General features: G+C 43.1%; 1 protein-coding gene across 1 annotated transcript in view; it reads right to left on the bottom strand.

Moving 5' to 3' along the window:
* The window catches only part of mthl1 (adhesion G-protein coupled receptor methuselah-like 1), a 153658-nt gene extending 151423 nt beyond the window's left edge, over window positions 1-2235 (bottom strand). The window contains exon 1 of the mRNA XM_033328306.2: window positions 1179-2235. Coding sequence (XP_033184197.1) covers window positions 1179-1714 — 536 coding nt within the window. The 5' untranslated portion in view covers window positions 1715-2235. The remainder of the gene's footprint in view (window positions 1-1178) is intronic.
* Between the last annotated feature and the right edge of the window lie 21762 nt (window positions 2236-23997).

Here is a 23997-nt window from a genome sequence, read left to right as displayed (position 1 = left end):
GCCACATAGAATTCTAACAAAGTCCACGGAACGCCCAAGCTTGAACGATTGAAAGCGCGATTAAAACGAAACCCGGCATTTTTTGTTTACTCGAGCGTCACGCTTGCATCGCAAACACCGCATTTCCGAGGGAAGCCTCGCGCAACTTTTCGAACATTTATTCTTTTTTTTTTTTTCCGGAGGGACCGCGTCAAACGACAACTGGCGCCTCTCAATAAAAATACACCGGCATGGGTAAACCAATAAATTTCGTGTAACCGACCGAACGATTACAGTTATTCGCGAAGCTTGCCGGCGTTCCTCTCGACTCCGAGCTTGCCTCTAGAATACAAATCACCGGGATATTTGTCTGCGAGGAATATCGATCGTCTCTAACTTGTCTAAATTATGCGGTTCGTTTGTATATTAAGCCGCATAAAATTTAATTTACCTTCTTGTTTTTCCGTTCGGTGCATGTATATACGAACTCTATCAGTGGCTTTATGTGGCTGTAAATATATGTACATAAATATTAACTCTGTTCGCAGCAGTATTTGTTCGCGCGTTTAATTATTTGATAGAAATTTCCGACAAAAACATCACGAGTTTATCAAACAGCCAAACGTATTTTATACCGACAAACTATGGAAACAGACACTAGCTACAAAAGAGTTTCTAAAACGAGTTTCCTTGTACCTTTAACCTCTTACAGACTAATGGTATATCACGTATCAAAGTGACGTTTAGAAAGCCTGTTGTAGACTGCCAATGAGACATATGGAAATATAAAATTCCATGTTAGATGGAACTACTTATGCTATTTCAGAAATTGCGGTAAACTATAATGTTCCGTTAAAAGGATTTAATTATATATTTGCTGTTTCCAGACAAAACGCAATAAACGCAAATAAAAAACCCAATGCGAGTATATCATAAAATATCACAGTTCGAAACGTTAATAGCTAAAACCGTAAAAGTTTATGTCAACATGTTATGAACCGATACTTGGAAATATCGTTTTTCTCCGTAGTTGTGCAGCGTACCTATTCGTAAACAGAACGCTAATATCACTGGATAATCCAATTATCCTCGACGTGTCTTATTACCTTTGTTATCAAAGCAATAGCTATGGCGCGAATCAAAGGAACGTCAACAAAACCTAACGCAACGCCTCAAGACACCCAAATTCCAAAACTTACTCTTCTTCGTAGAAAGTCGCGTTTTCTCCGCAGCATTTTCTAATACGTGGTCTCATTGTGGCGGCCGCGTGGTTTCCTTCCGTTTTATTCTTCATGCAAATTAGAAGAGCGTTCGAATCGGCGCAATACTCGCTCGGCTCGTATCTTTCGTTCGTGTGAATGTTGATGAGCGCGATGCCATCGTCCATGAGCACGAACGGATTGGTGATTCGGTAGGGTACGTAGATCAACGCAGAATTCTGATCGCAAACGGGCCTCCTTCCCTCGACGATGTCCCATTCCATGGGCAGTTTCTCCAACATATTTGCCTTGGAAGGCGAATAGATAATAGGTTTCCATTCGTTTTTGGTCGGTCTGCAACGAGTCCTCATGTCTGTCTCGTTGTCAGATTCTTTCACCAGTTCCTCGTTGTGTCGACAACACTTGAGAATGTTCAATCTCGGTTTCATAGGCACGTTCACGGGTTCGCACAACACCGGGATTGCGATGGTCCAGAGAATCGTAAGGTAATAAATCGCCTTCATAGCGAAAATCATTCGTAAAAAGTAAAACGACGAACAGACGAGTAGAGTCGAAGAATAAAATCAGACGAACATTACACGGAAGTTTCAGTCGTTCGACAGTCGTTTCGTAAGCTCGATGTTTGGAGAATTGCACAAGTCACCGTTGTCAAAGTTTCGCGAATATATCAAACATCCGATGGGATTTACGAAATTCACTCACTCTTCGCCAAGAATATTCGACCGCATATTCGGCGTAGAATACACGAGAGTTCGAAGTCGTTTGTTTGGATCGTGCGACTATCGTGTTTATAAACAGCGTACACCAAATGTTCGATGTTCACTAAACGATCAATTTATTCGGTAAGATGGGAGGGAAAGGCAAGCGTGTTTTTGCATCCTTTCGATAGCGATACGCCTACAGAATTTAATAGCGTGGACGAAAATAAGCGCGAAATACTCGGAGTAAGAGAAGTTTTGGCGCGTCTCTGTAGACAGTCGGGTTCGAAATCGGACGTGACTCGCTCGCTCGAAGGTATCGGAGTTACTGAAGCGGGCCGACCACGCGGCTCACTCTCGACCCACCGGCGGCAGCGTGGCCTGTGGTTGCGCGCGCAGCCTCCCGCCACTCCCGCCCTTATTCAACCATCTAACCTTCTTCTTTCTTCGCGACGAAGCTCCTCGACTACCGTGGGGTGAGTTGGCGCGACCACGTGCTCGCTCCCACCACACTTCCTTCCCGGAAGTGCAACGGTATCTTGCGTGAGTCCTTCTGTTCCTCCTTGGGAAGCCACCCGCGTTTCTGGTTCCTGCTTAGGATCGTCTTTTTCTCATTTTTATACTTCCGTCTCTTACGTTTATATAAAGGAATTAAATTACACATCGAGCAAAATAACGAAATCCCTTGTTGTTAATTAAATTATCGCTTCCTAGAATTTTCTTCTTTTCGCCAACACTGTCCGTTTAATTAAATAATATTTCCGTAACCTTCCTATCTCTTGGCTTTTCCCCAAAAGTTTGTTTGAGTTATGTTACTTGAGATATGTAGCGTGAAATGCATCAGCGTGGATTCGTTTTCAAAGGAATTAGCTTTAGTGCCGAAGACGAGAGTTGCTTTACGATGGGTTCGAGAGATTCCGTACGATGGAAACATACAAACGCATCGACCGATGTTCTCGATGAGACCGGCTTCGGTGGTTTGATTAAAAATTACGTATGTATTAGATAACCGCGAGAATCGGGAAATTTCGCACGGTAATAGGCAGGTTAAACGAGCCGAGAATCCAGCGAGAATCGCTCGTCCAGATCTGGAAGGCGGCCGCGCGCCGCTTCCGGGAAGATACAATGCTCGAACGGAATCTGTGAGAAAATACACAGCACCGCCCTTGCGTTCATTATTATTGACAAAATAAATATGGTACTATCGTGGCGGACGTGGTATCGCGAAATTACCATCTCTGCCTATGTATTTTCAGCGCGCAAACATCCTGAACCGCGGCGATGTATCGGTGGTGAGTTCTGATCGCGTGCAGGTCGACGATGATAATGACCGAGAATCAAGGTAACAGTACGCAAGATCAAGTCCATAAACTATCCTCCGAGGCTGCCTACGAAGATCCGCTGCCGGGCAGCACACTTTCCACGTAGTGGCTCAGCCGCTCGTTTGGGTAATTTATGGTCGCGTTATATTCGCGCGAGATTAACAGTGTACCGCTCGATCCCGTTCAACGAAGCCAGATCGGCCAGCAGACGGTGTTCTGTGAACACTCTTTCGATCTCGTTACCGTCTATTCCCTCGAATCCAGCCGTTTCATCGATTCTCCTCGAGTCCATATCAAGAAGAACCTCTTAACAAACGAGATACTTTGAAGCAGCAACGCCAAAGTATTTCGTAATTAAGGAATACACAGCGTATACAAAAACAGTATGGTAGAGGGTTTTTTCGAATACTGGCATGACGCGGCCAATTTGGTTAATGGTCGATGGTGATGCAAATACCAGTCTTCCAAGAGTTTCCAGGGTGTAACACTGTCGAAAATTGATTCGAAAGACGGGTTCCATCCAGAGTGGAAGCTTTCACGGTAAAAACCGCTCGGAAGACTCCTTTTTACCCCCTTTAAGGAACGAACAAGACGCTGTTCCGAGCCGACAAGCGGAAACGCTTTAAAAGTTTCGGACGGCGCCAATTAAACTTCTTCGCCATTTCTGCGTGACGAAAATTGGAAATTTATGTCGCGGTGCCGGTGGCGGCGGTGTGTCTGCGAAATTTTGTCAATTAAAGTGTCCTTAACGTTTGGTACGCCGAGTAGCGCGACCCACGGAAAAACCTTGGAACAAGGCGCAAAGGGGTGGAGAGGAACGAAGGGTAGGAAGAGGTGAGTTGTTTGTCGTCGGACTAACGGCTCGCACCGTTTCTTTTTGGTTTTTCGCCTTAATGCGAAGCTAATAGCGAAATTAAGGGCGGAGATGTATGCCGCAATTAAGCGGCTGTCCCATGGCGGTTGAAATATCGCGCGAGCGCCGCTCGAATACGACTGCAATCGGGACTAGCCGATAAAATCGTTTTTCAAATTTCGTAGGAACGCACGAAGCGGAGCGTACCACCGCGCCGCCGCGATTCCGCGCGCTGCACCCAGTTAATAGGAAGCTTTGGAATTCGGAGCAGCGCCGGCACGCGTAAATCACGTGGATCCAGAAACGATCTCGCTCCATCTCCTATCTCTGTCTCTGTCTCGGGTATGGGTCGCGATGCAACGCGTGCACGCACGTTAATAGGTTTGCAAGGGGGTGCACGCACGCCCAGCAACGTCCCTAAACGTAATACAGATTTTATCTACCCCCGTGTGTTGCCGGTGGTCGTCTAGGTTGGTCGGGTGAAGGGTACGGGCCAGACGGTTTGATCCAACGCAACGTTGTTCTCTCGGACGATTTCGAAATCCGGCGAAATCATTGTTCGATCGACCGTTACTCATTAAGGGAATCGAGGCTGCGCCGACGATCCTATCGCGAAAATAATGCGCTCCGGGTTGCACGATAATGCATCGTCCCCCACCCTCATCGACTCTCGCCCACCCCTTCTCCATTTGGTTTATTATAAATCGTAAAAGCGATCGCCAAACGCGGTTTTGTTTTACTAATTGAACGATGGAACAATGAAACGTAGCGGGAAAGATACGTAACGCGGTTGGTCGCGGCGCCGAGCCAAATATTTTGGAGTCTCGGGTGAAGCGTCGACGATGATGATTACGGTGGTTTATGTGGCGCCATGGATTCGTCGAACTTCCGCTAATACACGAATTACGCAAAGTACTCGCACGTTGTGGTAAAAATGGTCTTTAAACGACACGCGTGATTTTCATTCTTCCCCTTTGCTTTCAAAAAACTTCGCGCTGCCATAAACAAATTCTCGCATTCGTTTCGGCTGAGAGAATCGCCTGTTATATTCCGGCATTATATAAGCTAGAATAAGAATGCAAAACACGTAGGAGGAACGTTGTGGAAAAAAAGGGTAAACGCGAGGCAATAAAGTTACTCATGCGGCAGGCTCGATGATAACGTCGTTCGATTACGTCGCAATGTCGTAAAAGACTCTTCCTCGTCGTAAAGGTTACGCCGGGGTCTCGCGAGCTAATCTCGAGCCCCATAAATACGAGGACCCATGGGAGTAACCGTCGTCGATCATAGTGATCTCGAAACAGGGAGCAACCGGGGAAAATTAACACGCTTCTTGTCGAAAGAACAGCTAGTCGTTTACCATCCTGAGATAATCGTTCGGCGGCCTCCAGAGTTTACACGAAACTGCCAGATTTTCTGCATTTATCCGAGGCCATCTATATTAAGCGTTCTGTTTAATTGCACGAAACGTCAGCTTAATCGCGTACACTCTCGATAAATGCTTTTTCTAGTAGCAATTTTCTTCGTCTTTATCATCCTACGATTAACTACCACGAGACGTTCTTCCGCGAAAATTAAAGATGATATCGTTTTAATATCGGCGCCGATATAATTTTCGGAAAAATACCGTCCCCTGGCTTTTGCGCCGATTAATTTTGTTGCACGACGTGATACTAGACGCAGTAAAATTTATCGCGGCGTGACCAAAGAAGGAAGGGCTGGACGGAAGTTTTTCCAACGAACGCGATTATTACGTAGCCAGAGGAGGGTTTCACGGTTGATCGGGGATGATTAAAATAAGCTTCGTTAATTAAAGATCCTGGCCGGAGTGGCGACCGCCTTTGCGATTACTGCAAATTCGCTTAATTCGTCGCTGATGATCCTGTTAGCTGGAGATTTTCATTACGCAGAGTCGCCGAGGACAGTCCGGTGAAAGTGGAAGATATACGCAGGCGCGATTAAAAGTGGAAACGTCCTGGCGTGCTGGAAAGAGGGCAACTACTATTAACGAGTGCCTCTTCGTTCTCTTTCTTCCCCTTAATATCGTTCGCGAGCATCGATTTGACGTGAAACGATCCACTTCGAATCGGCCGTCTCATCGATAATTGCGAGCGCGCAACTGTCTCGCGAGATCGAGTTATCAACGGTGTGCCGGGAGGAGAAAAAATATTGCACGACTACGGAACACCGTTTCGGTGTGAAAACTCAATCGTAATGGCCTATAAACGCTCCCCATAAAGATCATAACGGTACATTAAACCGAGTATCGTGGACGCCACGGCACCGCGAAACTTTCGTGCGCTCTAATCTCTTCCTGCAGAGCTACGTTCAACGTTCTCCCTTTCGTCTTCTTGGTCTTGTTTAGAGGCGTCTGAGGGGAATTTAAGGCGGTGCTTCGGACCAGAGCCGACCGTGCATATCGGAAGCACGCTCGAGCTAGGCCGCTACCACCGATGCATGGTATCACTGGAAATTTATGGGCCGATTGCGCTGTCTGTACGCTCTATGCGCTCGTCGGTCAGCTCGCGTACAGTCTTTCCGTGATACCATGCGCCCGCTTCCTGTTTTCCGCAATTGCCTCGCATGTTTTTAGCGATTTTTCCCAGCTTCGGTGGCTGTTGCCATTATCGAAGGTAATTTCTACCCAGCAACGACCCTTCCATATGAAAATCACAAATTCCACAGGAAAAGTGGCAGGTACGAGCTTCGACCACGTAGTAAGTGGAATTTAAAGCGAACACGAACACGCGAGTCGAGTTTTGTAAAGCACTGGCAATGCGGATCCCGACGTGCAAAGCAGCTTGGGTTTCAAAGGGACGAACAAAAGGTCCGAGTTAAAGGTTACTCCGAAAAGGATCGACTAATTGCGATTCATAGGCTTCACGACATCAAGCGGATCGGTTTCACCAGGCAGACAACCGTGGAATTTCTAAACGGCCAATAATTGACGCAGGTATACGCGGTTGGACTGCAACAGGCCGTTAGGCCTTAGCAACGTATGATGACCTGTAGAAACGAGGATCGTAAAGCAGAAACCTCAATCCTAGCTACGCAGCAACGAAATCTCCTTTCATCGTTTTCCCATGTAGATAGATTTTCGTCTATGCCGATTTTATAGACAATTTCCTGTCGAAATTGTCGAATATAAATTGTCTATTAACGAACAATTTCGTTCTGCGATAGTAAAGCTTCTCGAAATAGTAATAAATTACTTGACGTGACAGTGTCTTCATGGTTTTCATTCAACTCCTATTGATCGGTAATTAACGTTTTCCAACTTCCAAGATCGAAACAACCAATTTGAGGCGTTTCGGAGGATATAAATTCTTTCGTAGCGTATCTGAAAAAGGTCATCTCTTTATACACCAGAACGACTATAACGACTATAATTTCTAACTCGTATTATCGTTGAACTGTTAACGAAGGTAGAAATAAACTTGAAGAAACACAGCTGCCTGCGAGTGACTCTAACTTAGATTAATAGATGATTCTACTTAACGATATAACTTACAAACTTGCTATATCATTTCCACCTGCGATACATTCCGAAAGATACGAAAATCCCTTAAACCGGAGTAAAATTCCGAAGCGCGAATTCGTGAACGGGGCGGAGGAAAGGGACACGTAAGAGCCTTCTGCTCGACGATGGAATCTTTGTAAACTCAATTTTCTGACTGGCGCGAGATAAGGGCTGGTCTCTTCCGCCAGCACCATAGCTGGGAACAGCGACGCCGCCTACCACCCTCGTCACTTTGATATCGATGAGGGTAATTTACGCGAACATTGTTGGCAAAGAAGATTGATGCGTCGAGTGCGTGCAAGGGTACCTACAGGGCCTGCGGCCGTTTTTCTTCCTTTATTTTTCTTCCTTCTTCTCTCTTTCTATCGCCTCTCTTCGTCCCTTCTTCTTCCTCTTTCTCTTTCCCCCGTTCTCCTCCTGCTATCTTTTTCTGCTTTTCCCTTTTTCCGCGTTCCCTCCCTCTCTTCCGCGTTCAATCTCTTTGCCATTCCCCTCCTATTCTTCAGGGGCGAGCTGCATGATGAATTGCGTTTCGACGCTCGACAGGCTTGTACGATTGTCCTTCGAGACTGCCCCGTCATTCGATCGTATTATCACGCGCGTGAAACTTGGCGCCCGGTCTCTTTCGACATCGTTACGAGTTCACCGTACTCCGTAATTTCATTTTTCGGCTAGAAACAAGTAGCTCGTTCGTTGAAATTCAACGTCTGTTTATCTATTTTTGAAATGAATGTGTACCATAGAAACAATATCGGCTAGCTACTCGATCATGGTCGAATTTACGAAGCCAAAGGGCTGTAATTTCTGGAACATTTGCCAGGCTTCCTGAGCCGACAAGTTTCCGGAAATGGATATTTCATTGGGTGATATTCGCGCGGGCCACGTGCAATAGCGTGAAAATGGCGAAAACATTCGGCGACCGAAATATCATTTGCTTCGCGGAATCGGATCTTACCGAAAGAATTTCGTTTACGTAAGCTTACAGCGTTAAAAAAACGAGGAATCGACGAATTATCAACGGGTGGCAAATTAATCGATCGTTTTGTAAAAGACGAAAATCATACAAAATTTCTACTTCCTTTCATCCACGCCAACATTTCGTTATGTTTACGTTGATTCAATTTCCTTGATAATCTCGTCGACATTTTTAATGAAATTTCTTAGATCCTCTATGTTGGAATATAAAAATATTTGCTCGAGTAATGGACCATTTGTTATTCTCCGATGTTCCATCGTCGCATTAAATATGTCGATCAAGTTGTAGACGCCGAGTATGTTCGGGCAAGCTTCTCGCGCAAGATAAATCGCAGATATCACGATGAATCACACCGACGACGAGTACCTTCTATCGTCGTCTTCGTTGTTGATCGTCCATGGCGAAGACGGAACAGACGCTAAGCGAGTTCCGGACGTAAACCATCGCGTTTGTATAATGAACGGAGGAAAACGAACGGCCGTGGAGTTCCCCGTCGCGAGATCGTGACAGGTCTTATCTACGATCGTGATTGCGTTGAATGAGCTATATAGGGACGCGCACTTAATACACCCTCGTGTACGTTGCGCACAATGCACCCCTGCTCGGTGCGCGATTCTCAGATACCGGATTATCAGATGCGCCAAGCCTTAAAATTTTCCCAAATATCCGGCAGATATTCTCGCGCCAAGCATCGTTAAAATACTCGACGATCTTTCGCGAATATTGTTAGTTTCAACGATGGTTAGTTTTAGCGATGGAATCAAATTCAACGTACATTTACGAATCGAAAAACAGAAGTTTTAACATTCGAAGAAGGAAATATAAATCTCTCGATATCGTTTTGTGTGATTATTATCTTGTCTGCATCGAACCTTGGAAATCTGTTCCAATACAAATGGTACTTGCAACAGATTTAAGCTGATCGATAGTTACTTTAAAGAGCCTTGAAACAGCGCTTCGTCGGTGATCTTATCCGTGTAATACGTATACAGTATTAAGAATCCTCGAGAAGACTTTTCGAAGACTTTTATCATTAAATCGAAAGAGGAAGAAATTTATGAACAGCCTTTGAAGTTTTCTAGAATCGAAGGAAGTGTCTCAAAGTGTAGTAGTAGATCGCTATCAGGTAGGAGTTTAATCCGGAAAATCAAGCACGAAATTTGCCAGAATTTTACAACAAAACGGTTCGCACTCCTCACTGTCAGGGAAACTTCGAAACTTTCGCAACATCGGATCCTGCTGCGAGTCGCGTTAATATTAATAGCATCGTTTTTCTGGCATGTCTGCCGGCAAGAAGGTACGCAGGCACGGAGAATGAAGTTAGCGTTTCGGCTCGTTACAAGATGCATAGAAATATGAAAATTTAACCAGTCGACAAAGGAGTCGGCAGCGGGCAGAATGGAGCACGTGGAAATCCATGGCTGCGATTTTCTTGAACGAAAGACATCGTAAAATGTGAATGTAAACGCACGTTCGTTTACCACACGCAGAAATCCGACATCTCTCGAACAATCGTTTCTTTCGTAATTGTTATCCTTCTTTAACGTTTAACCGCTGCCATTGGGTAACGGACAATTGAAACAATTTGCACTCTCGGGTCAGATTGTTTAGTTTTAATTGGTATTCCGAGATTTACGGTAACAGATAAAAATTAACAATAAAAGAGGAAAAATGAAAGTTTCTTTCCTATATCACGAAAGAGGAAATATTATATTAGGTTGTCCGAAAAGTTTCTTTCGTTTCATAAGGTGATAATGGATGAACAACAATTTCTGTATTATATTATTTTATTGAATTAGGTGTGATCCATTTCGTTCTATTTCTATTATTACGTTCCTGCATAATTCGATAAACTAATATAAAACAAAAAAACATTGTGCGTCTATTATTTCCTTATAAAACGAAAGAAACTTTTCGAAACTTCTCGAAGTTACGTTTATGATAATTATACCAGTTATGGATTGAAATCTTTCGATCTAGCTGTTATTATCTCTTCTCACCGATCTATGAAGTAACAAAAATCGAAGTTGCTGGAAGTCGTGAGTCGTCGAGTAAAAATTAAAGATATCGATCAAAATTGTCGGGTCGGGGGTTGGAGAGAAAAGAAATGGCTGTCAAGGGTTGACGGAGAGCTTTCCATCCTCCGTTCGGTTCCGGCTGCGTAGGCACCCCAATCGAGTTCGTCTAACGCGATCCAACGTTATCCGCCGGAATACTCCTTCGCTCCTCTCTCTCTCTCTTTCTCTCTCTCTCCTATCTCTTTTGTCCCTCGTCTTGGTGGCAACCCTCGCGGCGTTCGTCCCGTCGTGAACGCTTCCACCCTCGTATCGTGGGCCACGTCGAATTCACCAGCAGCTTGCCCAGCCAGCGAAACGAGCTTCGACACGGTAGAACGGAGCTCGGCAGCTGCCTACCATGCTCGCGGTGCACCATGCTGGTCCTGATGGATGCTTTCACGCGTCTCTACCGCGTAACACGTGTTTATGCAGGGTGCAAGCAGCATCCTTCCTGACTCTCGATTCGTCCGCCTTTCTCCCGGCCCAAACTTCTCTTCCATCTCGTTCTACCTTTCACTGTCCCTTTCTGTCTGCTTTCGTCGTTTCCGTACGTTCACGATGACAGCCAAAGTCCCCTACAGCCTCTACGACGATGACGACGATCCCTTCTTCCACTTGTTTTTTGACAAAGAGTCACACGGTTCGGTCGCGACGTGGGGAAGCTGCCACGAGTCCCACAGACTAGCAACGGTCTCCTTGATATTTTTTTCCCTTTCATCTCGATGACGTGGTTCGAGGGATCCCGATCGAGCCTCGGTAATAGGACTTCGGGGGTAATGACGACTGGACCGGATGAGACAGAATAAAACGTCGTACACGGGTCTCTTTCGTGGCGTTGCTTGGGGAGCGAATCGATCGTATTCTCGATACGATGACAGAGATGCATCGTTCGCGTAATATGAATTATTAATGGGACGAAACTTCTTGCATCGGAGGAGACATCGATTAAAATACCGAGAACAAAGAGCACATAGATAGATTAGCGGGACGCGCAATTTCTTAATACCATGGTCGATCAACGAAATCGGGTAACGCGAGTCGTTCTCGAGAAGGATGATCCGTCGAGTTAGACGACGATCGTCGTGGTTAAAATTCATGACGGCGAAATGCCGAAAGCTGGCACACCGACATCTACATACATTACAATTTTATAAAAGTCTCGGAACAGTGGATTTGCATGGTTCGATCACGCGATCCTTACGAGCCCTACGAGCTTCGAACGTGGATGCTCGGAAGTTGAGGGTTGGCGAACGTACAACGAGCCGTTTAATTATTTTTATGTAAATGGCAAACGCCACCGGCCGGGGATTACTCTTGCAATTCCGTGGGATGAACGATTCTTGGGGCACGCGTAATGTTGCGAGCCACGGGGGTTACTGGAAGGCCTCGTGGGGATGTTTACCCCTCGGTTGGCCGCGCGTCGATCGCACAGAAACAGATGGCTACGCGTTTCCCGACGAGAAATTCGTCTGGTACGCTTCTTTCGCGTGGTCGAAACGTCCCGTGTCAAGAGGGAAGGCTTCCACTGCCCCGGGGAATAACGACGAAGCTTCGCTGGATGCTCCAGGAGATACAGTATACGAATTTCAACGCTGTGAATTTACAATTTGACGAGCAACGAAGGAGAAGGAAGAAGAACTAGCTCTATAAGTAATCTTGCGTTTAGGTATGTTGCTCGGAACTTGCTTACGTGATTGTAAAAACAAAGTTGCTTTATTAACGAATAACGCTCCAACTATTTAACCGAAGAATTATTTTTAACGATCGATCGATCGATCGCTGCAAGGTCTTTTGTTCTGCTAAATTTCCTCCCGATAGATACGAGATTTATTTACGAAGATAATTAAGGCTAGTTTATGATGCTTCTATCATCCATCGACGTCGCTTTTATTTAACCGAAAGCTCGTTTTTAAGCCGGCTGAGTTAATGCGGTTCTTCAGGCACCCCGCTTATTTTAGACCGATTTGCATAATGGCTTTCTTATCACGCGTATAATAGAGAAACTTTTTACGAAAAACTCCTGCAACGCGAGGTTAAGATGAACTGTTAAGCGGCGTCCTGGAACGCAAATATTGAACGACGTCTTAGCTGCGGCAGTAGCGAAAATAACCGTAACGTCCACCGATTAATTATCATGCTCGGTTCGCTTGCTCTTTAAACAAAATATCCGTTGTTTAACGAAGGATTACCAGGGCTCCGGTAGTCGCAACTTCTTCGATGATCTGTAGGAAATCCGATATCCGACTGAGTTTCGGAATCAGTGACCGGCGAAAACAGCAGGGTGCGTTCCGCTTATTGCCAGTTTCGCTACCCACGAAATCCCGTGGCTTTTCCTACGATGACTAACACCCTTGGTTTATGTTTGCCTCGACGACACCCGCGTGTTTGCCGAGTGACAATAAACGTGGCCATTTTTGCCACGACGTTTAATCAGCAAACAGCTAACTGGCCCCGACAATTTCAGACTAAGACTCTCTCTCTCTCTCTTTCTCCGAGTATCTAATTGCCTCGAATAATTGAAACAGTTCTACGGATTCTCGTTTTAACCTTCTCGATGCATAATTTTCTTTAACGACCGTTTTAAGCAATACAGCGAATGTCCAACGTATCCACGCCCATGGTCGTTTGTCTCGGCAAATACAGGCAGTGAATTTTGTAGAAAAGAAATAAGAAAGAAATAACGAAAAATCTCAGGGAATACTAATTGACACGTGGGAGAGAGGAAATAATCGTGGTGGGCGTCGGATGAGATAGCGACGACTGCTTCAGGGCCTGATGCAACGCCAACACGACGATACCGCCTCTGGGCCCAGCGACGTGACACGCGACGGTATCTCTCGTCTTTCTCTTCGATACGTTACAGATTTTTTGTACTTGTCAATTATGTTACATGAATTCTTTCGTAATCTGTAGATGCGCTCGTATTTTGACAGCGTGCTTCAGATATAAAAAGAATCCAGATTAGGAATGACTTGAAACGTTTAACAAAATCCAACTATTCTGACCATTTGAAATTGCATTCTAAACTTTGAATTTACTAATTTAAAATTTTAAGATCCTAATTTACAAAACTAAAATTTACTTCTCCTCGTGACGCTGCTAACAAAATTTTAATTACACACGTAACATATTCATAAAAGGTGCCTGTAGGTGTTCAAGTACCTTCTTGAATCTATATATTAACACTAGAACTACCGATAGTCAACACGAAGCTATTTCTACCAAAACCAATGAAATGACTGGTCCTTAAAAAATACGTAATAATAGAATATTTTTATATTTATTGATTTATTACTTGCTTACAGAAGGAATTCCATGTTACGCAATACATTTTTATTGGTAATATATTTTTACTGGGATCATTATCCCTAAACGAGGGTTGACACATTTATAAAATTGTAGAACCAGTTATTTTGACTGACGTGTGGTAGTTCTAGTGTTAAGTAGAAACGAGCTACAAACAGAATATTCCTTAACTAATACACGATTATTTAAAGTGAAAGAATTAATACAAACTCTTCCGTAAGTCAAACATATACGCTTCGTTTCTTTTATCTTCGTTCCCCTGTTAACTGATGTTTTACGACTCGATTAGGGAACTTCTCTGTTATTTGCTGCAACTTAAAAAGCTTAGAAAAAACGGATCTTCGATAAACGTAAAAGCAGCATCAAACGCTGATCGTGAGTGAAAAGTGACTCAGTCCGCTTTCGGGTTAGCACGACGAGACTTTGGAGCGCAACGCAAGCTTTCCTATCGGCAGTTGACAGAAGATAAACAGCGCAGGCTACACTCGTACTCGACGCCGGTCAGTCGCCTACCCCGGATACTTTTCCCCTGCTTTTATTATCTATTTACACCACGTGCATCGTGACCGATACCGTTCGTATCGCCAACGGATCAACAGAGATTTGTCCGCGGTTGGCTAACCTCGATAACTATGTACTCTCGTAAAGTTCCTTTAATTAATCGGCGAACTCTCGTAACGCGTTCCGACTCCACTAATCACCGAGGTGTAAGAAAACAACATTGACGTCGGGATAAATAAACATCGAATGTGTTCGAAAATTCCAACTTCCAAACATCATGATTTCACTGCGATTTAAAACAGTCGCCCTATTTTTATATTTTCGTAGAATTGATATTTGTTTTCCAACTTTACATGTAATAAGTTATGAGAAAAATCATCTGCTTTCGTTTCTCTCAGCCTGTTGACTTTACTGATAAAAACTGTTCGTTGTGATATTTCTTCCACGTGGCATACCTCCACTGTATTTCCATTTTTCTTTCATACTTCCGATCGTGTATTCGCGCACGTAAAACGTACGATGCGACAAACGTTGTCTTATTCGATTTCAAGCTTTACACCGCCTGCTGCAGCTTCGATTAATCCTTACGAAGGCGAATCACGACCAGTCACCGTTATATCATCACCGGTGCCCGTTGCAATATCCTCGACCACGTAATATTACATCGTCGAATCGATGAATCGCGACGTCGTGAATAATAACGACGATAGTGCTGTTTATCGTGAAAATAACGCGTTACCTTCTAATTGAAGTCTGTAAAGAAAGAGTCGAGCAAGCGACGTCGGTTGTCGTTTTCCGCGGGACAACCAAGACGATTATGCGAATTCATAGCTTTATTATACGTAGACGTGGCGGGCCGGAGTTATTTTAAAGTCTGACGAGAGTATGCAACGACTGCGCGATAACTGTTTATTGACGAACGTTTCCTGTGTTTGTCGAAGGAGCCTAAAATCGGATATCGATCTTCTCGGTATAATTAGAACGGTTTAACGAGGACATCTAAATTCCAAATAGAATTCACGTTGCTTCTGAATGGAGGTTAAATGGTTGGAATTTCACGAGTTGAAACTTCGCGAGGTGTCTTCGTGTCACGTTTCTTGCGTCGAAGTTGAAGACAAAGGTGTGTACGCGATACGGTAACACGAGGTTACGGCGAAAGGATCGCGAGCTGCAGCTGCAGCACGAACCAGTGTTTACGCGGCTGCTGAGTGCAGCGATCCGAGAAACGAACGTTCATCCTTGCAAATTCTGAAAACGTAAACCGAGAGGGAAGTACACCGCGTCTCTTGGACATCGAGTGCTGAATCGCGTGTTTTGGCACACGATTCGCGATCGCTTCGGATTTCCGAGAAGAGAACTTTCAATGGGAACGATCGGTAGTTACGAGTGCAACGCACGCTAATGGAATTCTGCATCGGGTAGAGGCTCGAAAATTCTGACATCGGGTAGCTCGATCGATTCCATCGTTGCTAATCGACCGAGGCTCCGTACAATCGTCGATATTTCCAACGAGATTTTCGTTGCGAGTTATATTTAAACTTTAGCCTGAGATGTTTCCATCTCGAGAGAAGAACGAACGCTTACGATGTTCTTAAAGAATCGTGCCTTTGACTCTGGGAAATATTCAAACAGTAGATTTCGGAGTATGTCGTTAGAAGTACAGAGAAAACGGAGATGGAATTTTAACAGCGAAACTATTCTCTCAGAAATACGCACTTACTGCATATACGCGCGTTTATGCCAGCAGATTCAGATCTCCGCATTCGTCCTATAAACAGATGCACGCGGAGCGTTTCCACTCGAAGCTTACACAGGCCACAATGGCGTACAAGAAAATGCGTTCGAATAACAGAATGTTCGACCAGCGATACATCCGGATAATACGCGTCCGAATAATGGAACCGCTTAAACTGTATACAAGCTGTAGGAATATTCGATCGACACACCCCACGGAATAATCCGAGGGAGCCTGGAAATCCCTCGATCTCCGTTTGTCTCTCGATCTCCCTGGTCCTGGTGTCCTGACAGAATTCAACGAAGGATCGTCTCGTCGCCAAAGATGCGTGTTTCAGCTGGCGAATCGAGAAGCGAGAGACGAAGATTGAAAAAGATGAGAGGCCCTCGCGAGAGAGAGAGAGAGAGAGAGAGAGAGAGAGAGAGAGAGGGAGGGTCATGCTCTGATTCAGATTACGAAATCAGGACGCGTGAAAGGGCTTCCGGTTGCATTCAGGTATCAGAAGCCAGAAGAAAGAGAGAATTAACGGGTGAATGGGGGACGGTACCTTAAGATGGTGCGTGTGCACGGGCGCGCGCGCGTTGCGTGGCCGATTATGAATGCGGATTAACCTTCATTCAGACCGGCAGCATCCATTCAACAAAACGTCACGAAAATGCCGAAACAATGACAGTCGTACATCTTCGTTGCTCCGGCAAGTTCGTTCCTTTCAAGTTCTAACCCCCTCTTTTGGTTTCTCACTGATTTATACCGGGGGAGCTGGCTTTTGAAGTTGCAGCCAGACAGGACCCATAAATTTGCACCACCCGCCAGCAACCGTTCGATGCTGTCTCTCTAACTAGCAAATTGGAGTACATTGTTAATTAAGATCGCGTGACGTTCACAGGTTCCTGCTATGTTTCCTGGACACCAGGGTGTCTCTTCTTACGCTTGGAACCTGGGATGGTAGCGATAACGAAATTTTCGGGAAATTGTACACAGCGCTTCTTCTTTAACAGTCATGGAAATATTTATTTATTGCAACGAAATCGTAACAAACGATCCTATCGAATTAATTACCACCGGCCGAATCCAGTTATCTAAATGTGAACTACTGTCGTATGAATTAATTCTCGCTCAGCGAAATCCGGATTACCGTAGTTGCGAGTTTGATATTACGTTATTTGAAAAAATATCGTAGAAAATTAACGTAGTTAAAAAAGCAAAAATGCAACCAAAACTTCTAAATTCCGATCTATCCGTGTTTTTCTCAATTTCAATCGAAATCGGCGAATCGAAGAGGGCTTCTCCGGTAAGAAGAAATTCTCGTTCTCTTCGTTTCCGAACGAACCGATTCGAAACTAATCGGTTTTTTTTCAAAGGCACTATAAATTCACGACTATTTTATTTTTCAAATACGAAATCTATACCTCTTTCCTTCGCTCCTTTTAAATATCGAAGCTGCCAGTTTATCGCTGCAAACGTTTCAACTCCTATGTTCGTTTTAGGTAAAGTAAAAGGAAACTGATAATTAGAAGAGAACGAATGGGTAGAACGCGTGCAATCCCGAGAGAAAACATCTGTCACCGTTAATTCGATTCCAAGTTAATAACTTGGCCAAATCTAGCGAACAGATAGTGACGCATGTTACGCGGATTGGTCCAACAGCGATCATCAATCTTTCCGTCCCGTCTTCTACGCGCTCCTGCTGAAATATTATCGCGCGGACGGCGACTCGACGTGAATTTGCACGCCTTCCCGTTTTCGTTCTTCCCCCTTTTCCGCGTTCCTCCTTCTTCGACCCTCGTTCCACGCGTCCACGTGGAAATAGCCACACCATCGGCTGAACGATACGAGCTGTCGCATCCGCTCTTCGTTTCGGCGTGTACACGCTCCAAGTGTACTCGAAACTGTCAACGCGTATCCATCCGGTTGCCGGTAAACTAGCTCGTACAACCCATAAAAAATTACGAGATTCGTTCTCGTGTATTTTCCCTCGCATTCCTTCGAGTCTGCATCGTGATGTTCGAGTCGTGACCCACATACGAACCGTAAGCTGCCACCGAAAGATTGCCGATATTCTTTGAAAGGCATCGTCTTTCGCGCGGAAATAAATCGAAACACCGAGATCTGAGACGCTTTAAATTATGCGCGCTTCGTGTATGCTTGTACACCGCTTGATTTTCCAAGTTCATGCTCGGTAGTTGCTTTGAAATTTTATGATACTATTACGTCGACATTTCACGCACGTTAATTTTTAGATCGTGCTTATGTACTATTATTTTATTACTGTGGAAACGATTTTATTTTTTAGCGAAATTGAATTATCTTATCGTCGAATATATCAATGGATAATTACCATGACATGGCTAGAAAATGCAGTGAACGATATATATGCTATAAACTATTTTTTCAGGAATTTCCTCGACTATTTAGTTTGCAGATAATACTACCAACCTACGATATCAATAAATTGACAAATAGCAAGATGTACTGATGTTATAGACGGTTCTAAAATATTAGAATTGCACAATTAGCTGCCTTGTAAATCGTAAAGTTTGCTCGCAGAACTTTACTTTATCATTGTTATCGAACTTGTTACCGATTCGCGACAAAGATATGCTGATTATAGCTGACAACTTGTAACTTATAACTTATAAAATTTCATTGATAATATTAGTTCAGTTGTACAAGGGCATCGAGATTGTCGACGAGAAGCCATCGCGATTATTATACATCGGGTAAACTTAGTTTTCAACTTTTCCTAAGATCACTGAACCAAGGGAAGGGAAGTTTCGAAGGGAAACATAGAGTGGAGCGTTGATCAACGAACAGTAACGCCACTGCAACTTTGATCTGGATGACCTTTGATCTAGACGGATCAGTTTCTCGTATATGTGGACGAGAGGGAGACAAAAGTCGAGCAAAGAAAATAATTATCGTCGTTAACGGGCAGGATAACGATACGTCGACCGTGGTACGCGACTTCAAGGATATCGAGTTTTCGTTGGGTCGTCGATTTTCGAGCACTCGACCAGATATCTTAATTGAAGGTTTACGCAAGTACGATCCTGATGGGGACGAATACGCTTTTTCCTACGCCTGGATAATCATTGTTCGAGGAATATCGCGATCGCAAGCGCGCTTGGAATCTATTAAACGACTCTTCACGAGAAAAGGGGGAAAAAGATCGAAGAGAATCTTAGAATTTACAGGTGGAATGTGGTTTCGATTTTCTTGTCAATACGAAGAAAAGAAAATCCAAAGAAAAAGGGATTAACAACAGTCATTTCATTGGGATAGGAGTCGAATGCAAGTTGATGGAAGAAATATAAAGGGAGACGTTCGAGAACCAGTTTCAATTTATCGTTTTGTTCCGATTCGTTTAGTTCGTCGCGGATTTTCTTCCTTTAAGTTTCAATAACTATATTTTTAAACTATGCGTGTAGGTTCATTAACACCTGATAATCTGGCCTATTGTGCAAAATTAGATAGTCGATGTGCATCTCAAACTACTGGATATACTATGATAACGATCAATTTAATTGTAATAAAGAAATAATTGAAAGAGTGTATGTCAGTAAAGAAAATTTGAGAATCGTAGACTTACATCGATCGAGTGGCAGTATTGTGTTCTCGTGTCCACCACCAGATAGCACAACGGTACAGTATGAATTTAGATTCGATAATTCAAATTTGAATTTAGAAACGTTATTTACTAGAAATTAAGTGACTAACTTCTGGTATGTTTACAATCATCGTTTCGATCAAGGATTTTCCAATAAAGACAAACGAGCATACAAAAACGTACATACAGAATTCTATATTTTGTTTACAATAACAAGACAAGTATTCTGTTCCATGACATATTCATAGTTTCATAGATTTTAGTTCTAATTCTAACCACTACTAATGTTGTTACCACTATTCTTCCTCTATATTAAATTGAAATCACCGCATATGATATAAATAAGGTAAAACGGTTGCTCAAATTATATTTCATACATATTTCCAAATTAAAATCATGATCACGAATTAAATACAGGATAGATTTGATCGTATCATGGAACTTCGTATCTCGTGCTCTGAAATACCGACCTCGAAAAAGATCAGTGTTTCTCGCGCCCTCTACAATTTATAACAACGCGTTGCGACGATTTTGATTGAATCCGCTTGGTTAAAACGAAATTTTAATTAGTGCTCGATTAAATAAATTTTTAAGTTCTGGTCATTGAATTCATTTATCTGAATATGAATCTGAACGAGAAATCGTAAATAGTAGAGATATAAGCATTTGTCGCACGACAGGTTCAAACAAACGGACTTCTGTCGTATATTAAATACAAATTACAGAAATTTCGTAAAATACCGTAAATAATTAAATTGATAATTATTTCATGTAAGATATATGACATTTAAATTTTGGTCGAAACTAATTGAAAAAAAAGGAACTGTTATTGTACAGTAATGTATCATTTTGGCAGTATGTATTGTACACGTGTAATCTACGTAATGGGTGTACGATATTTTATTATTTTCATAGTGTGCAATGTTTTTTGAGTTATTGTAAAAATATAAAATTCTATACTTCGTTGCGGTTAGAGGATATCCCGTTCTATACTTTATTTATAATTACACAGGAGACTTTAGTTCTAGTTGAAAGCAATACTGTAACGAATAAATAACATCGTATTGGACACGAAAATAATAAGAAACTCGGATAATCTCCAAAACGTGGGACATGAAAAGTTTTGTGTCTCGTTTATGACGATTACACGTATCTACAAGAGATAATGCAGAGTACTGCGCGAAACCTTAGACTTGGATTAATTATTTACATTAAACTTCCATCGATAAAATGTTTCAACTTCGGCTTTTCCTTTTAACAGGGACATGTTAATTTAATTAAACAATAAATTTTTATATTAAAATTATCGGCACATTTACTTACTGGTAAGGTGGCGCACTCTGTATTGCCTCTCCACGATCAAAGTAAACTTCCTGTCGTTTACATACGAACCAGGGGCAGGATACCCTGTGCAAACGAATATACGCGCATTAAACAAATGTTTCTAACGTATATACGCTGAAAAGCCACCATCGATTCCAAACGAATATACACATAAGCGTACTAAATATAAACATACACTAGCAAATAAAACTACAACCACGTGAAATTTTTATTTCGTCGAACGAAACGATTTACTTTCGAAAATTGTATTTCCCTCGATGATCCCTCGAGAAGCCTCGTGACTCAGGGAATATCGGGGCGTCGTTTACCGGAACATCCGGCTTATATCGTAATTTCACCAGCCACGTCCGTTTTACGAGGCGACGACTGACAAAAAACATGCGCATACCCGCTTCCTCCTCGCGTATCCCTCGCGAATTATCGCTTCAAGATAAACACGATTCGCCAATCATTATTCTCGAACAACGCTGGAATGATTCAAAAGTCTTGGAAGAAAGAAACGAGTTACAATCAACAGAGTACACGACCTCTCTCTAACGCTATTTTTTAAGACGAGTTGTTAAACTTCGATTAATCGACGACAGTTTATCACGGCGTGTTAACTGGCCGTACACGAGCGATATGTTAGCGAGGAATCTCGAATCGCCCACGTGCTTTCATCCAAACGACTGAAAGTCAACGGATACAAGTAATTTTACCTCGCAATTGCTGTTCCAGTTCATCTCTTTCCTCGTGTTTGTAGAATCTGAAAAACCTGGTAGTTGCTGGGAATCAATTATCGCATAGAAAACCACTTGATATTCATGTATTCTTGGCGACGTCCAACCGAACGTAAATGGAAATGAATCGAACCGACGATTGCCTATCTACATCCTCCGGGAGAAGAACGTAACCGGAGTTTAGGTTTACCAATTAGTGATTCGTTTCTTGGGATAGTTATTTTCATCCCTTTTTTCCAATCCACATGCATAGAAATCTCTTGGAAGATAAAACAAGAACAATCGATACTCTATATTTCCTTCCTTTGTTTCTCAACGGTTTCAACTTTTTCATTCTACAATTAAGTAAGATGACTTTGGTCAAAATTCGTTCCACAATTTGTACCGCTCATTAATTTTGTTCATCGGCACGTTTAGATCCACCGAGATTAGTCGATAATTGAAAACGTATTCCGACGATACATTGACACTCGTGAATCGTCGTTTATTCGGGGACTGATCTTGACGATGCACGTAATTCGTTGAACACGGTGGTTAGGTTCGCTGAAATAGCTTCAACCCAGTTTTAACGACAGTTTTGTCGAAAATAGATAATTCGAAGAAAGAATCGGGCTTTGAGATGGATTTTTACTTGCCGTGGAAGGCACGGTTGTAGCTGGCAATTAAAAGTTTCTTCGCTACTCGTTCCTCGGTAGTTTCAGCAATGTTTCTTGCCTCGAGCATCGCGAAGATGATGGAATAACAAAGGAATTATTAAAATATCAGCGTTTTCTTTCGGGACTTCTCTTGCAGAACAGAGACACAAAGATTGAAAACGGGTCGCGTGGGCGCGCGATGCTCAATGAATTCGCATCAGTCCGAGTTGCACTAGAATCTTATTATAGACGTACCTCCGATCTTTTGCCTATCGATGAATCAGATTTTCGAGCCGTGTGACTCGCGCACACTCGGAAAGAAAGCATCGTGTTTCGACGCGTACTACGCGAATTTCCAGCCGGCCACGTCCATGAAAAATCTCGACGAAGAAGAGGAAGAAATATTTCCAAAATCCACGTAGCCTACATCGCTCGAATCGTAAACCTTCCAGTTGAAACTGTTTCCAAGCTCTCTAATCTACTCTCGCTAATTCTCGTTGCGCCATGTACGTTGCTGTTATTCTCTTTTAGCCTCGAAAAATATCCGCGGAGAAGCACGACAACAGATAACACCGAACACTTGGCTATCTGCGATCTTGAATTTGTACGTCACCAACTAGGTCATAGTATACGAAGCGAGAAAGCAAAACAACCGAAGAAGTTGAAAATTGCGGACAAACAGAGAAAAGACAGAAGGGGCGGAACATCCGAAAACTTTTTCAGTCGTCGTATCAATCTTCGTTGGTCAACTTGGTTTTCTATTAAGGTCGCCGATCTGTTCTTTGTTAGACGTCGCTTATGTAACGTGGATTTTTCGTTTAGTCGTTCGATTGTGCATAAAGAGAGAAAGGCTGAGCCGCGATTTGTCCTGTTAAACGACACGGTTGCTCGTACGATTAAAAAATGAACTCGACGTGGCTCGAATACTACGCGGGACTGTTCCCTTTAAGATAAACGATCTGTATGCCTGGCACAGAATTGACGCGTTACGTGTCGCTAAGGGTTTTCCCGATGTCGTAAAGGATACACAGCGAGACATTCTTCCTGTTGAGGTTGATCGATAGAAGAACGAATGGATGAATTTGTAATAGAAAAATATATTGAAATAAATAAAGCTATAAGTATAAGTATAATGTATAAGTTTATGCTGATCCAGATTCTTTTTCTCTTAGTGTTACATACAATAGAATCGATAGGGAGCACGTTTATACAGGGTGGTTGGTAACTGGTGGTACAAGCGGAAAGGGGGTAATTCTACGCGAAAAAAGAAGTCGAAAATATAGAATAAAAATTTTTCGTTCGAGGCTTTGTTTTCGAGAAAATCGACTTTGAATTTTCGCTCGGTACGCGTGCGGTACGTTATAACGGATCTCACTGTAGATCGTTGTTTCGATGGAAAAATTTAAAAAAGAAACAAATTAAAAAAAAAAATTTTTATTATATGTCTTCGACTTCTTTTTTCGCGTAGAATCATCCCCCTTCCGCTTGTACCACCAGTTACCAATCACCATGTATATTTATAACA

This window comes from Bombus vancouverensis, chromosome 3 (genome assembly GCF_051014615.1).
Source record: "Bombus vancouverensis nearcticus chromosome 3, iyBomVanc1_principal, whole genome shotgun sequence".
NCBI classification, from domain to species: domain Eukaryota; kingdom Metazoa; phylum Arthropoda; class Insecta; order Hymenoptera; family Apidae; genus Bombus; species Bombus vancouverensis.
The sequence above is the reverse complement of the archived record's forward strand: the minus strand, read 5'-3'. Positions and strand labels throughout refer to the sequence as shown.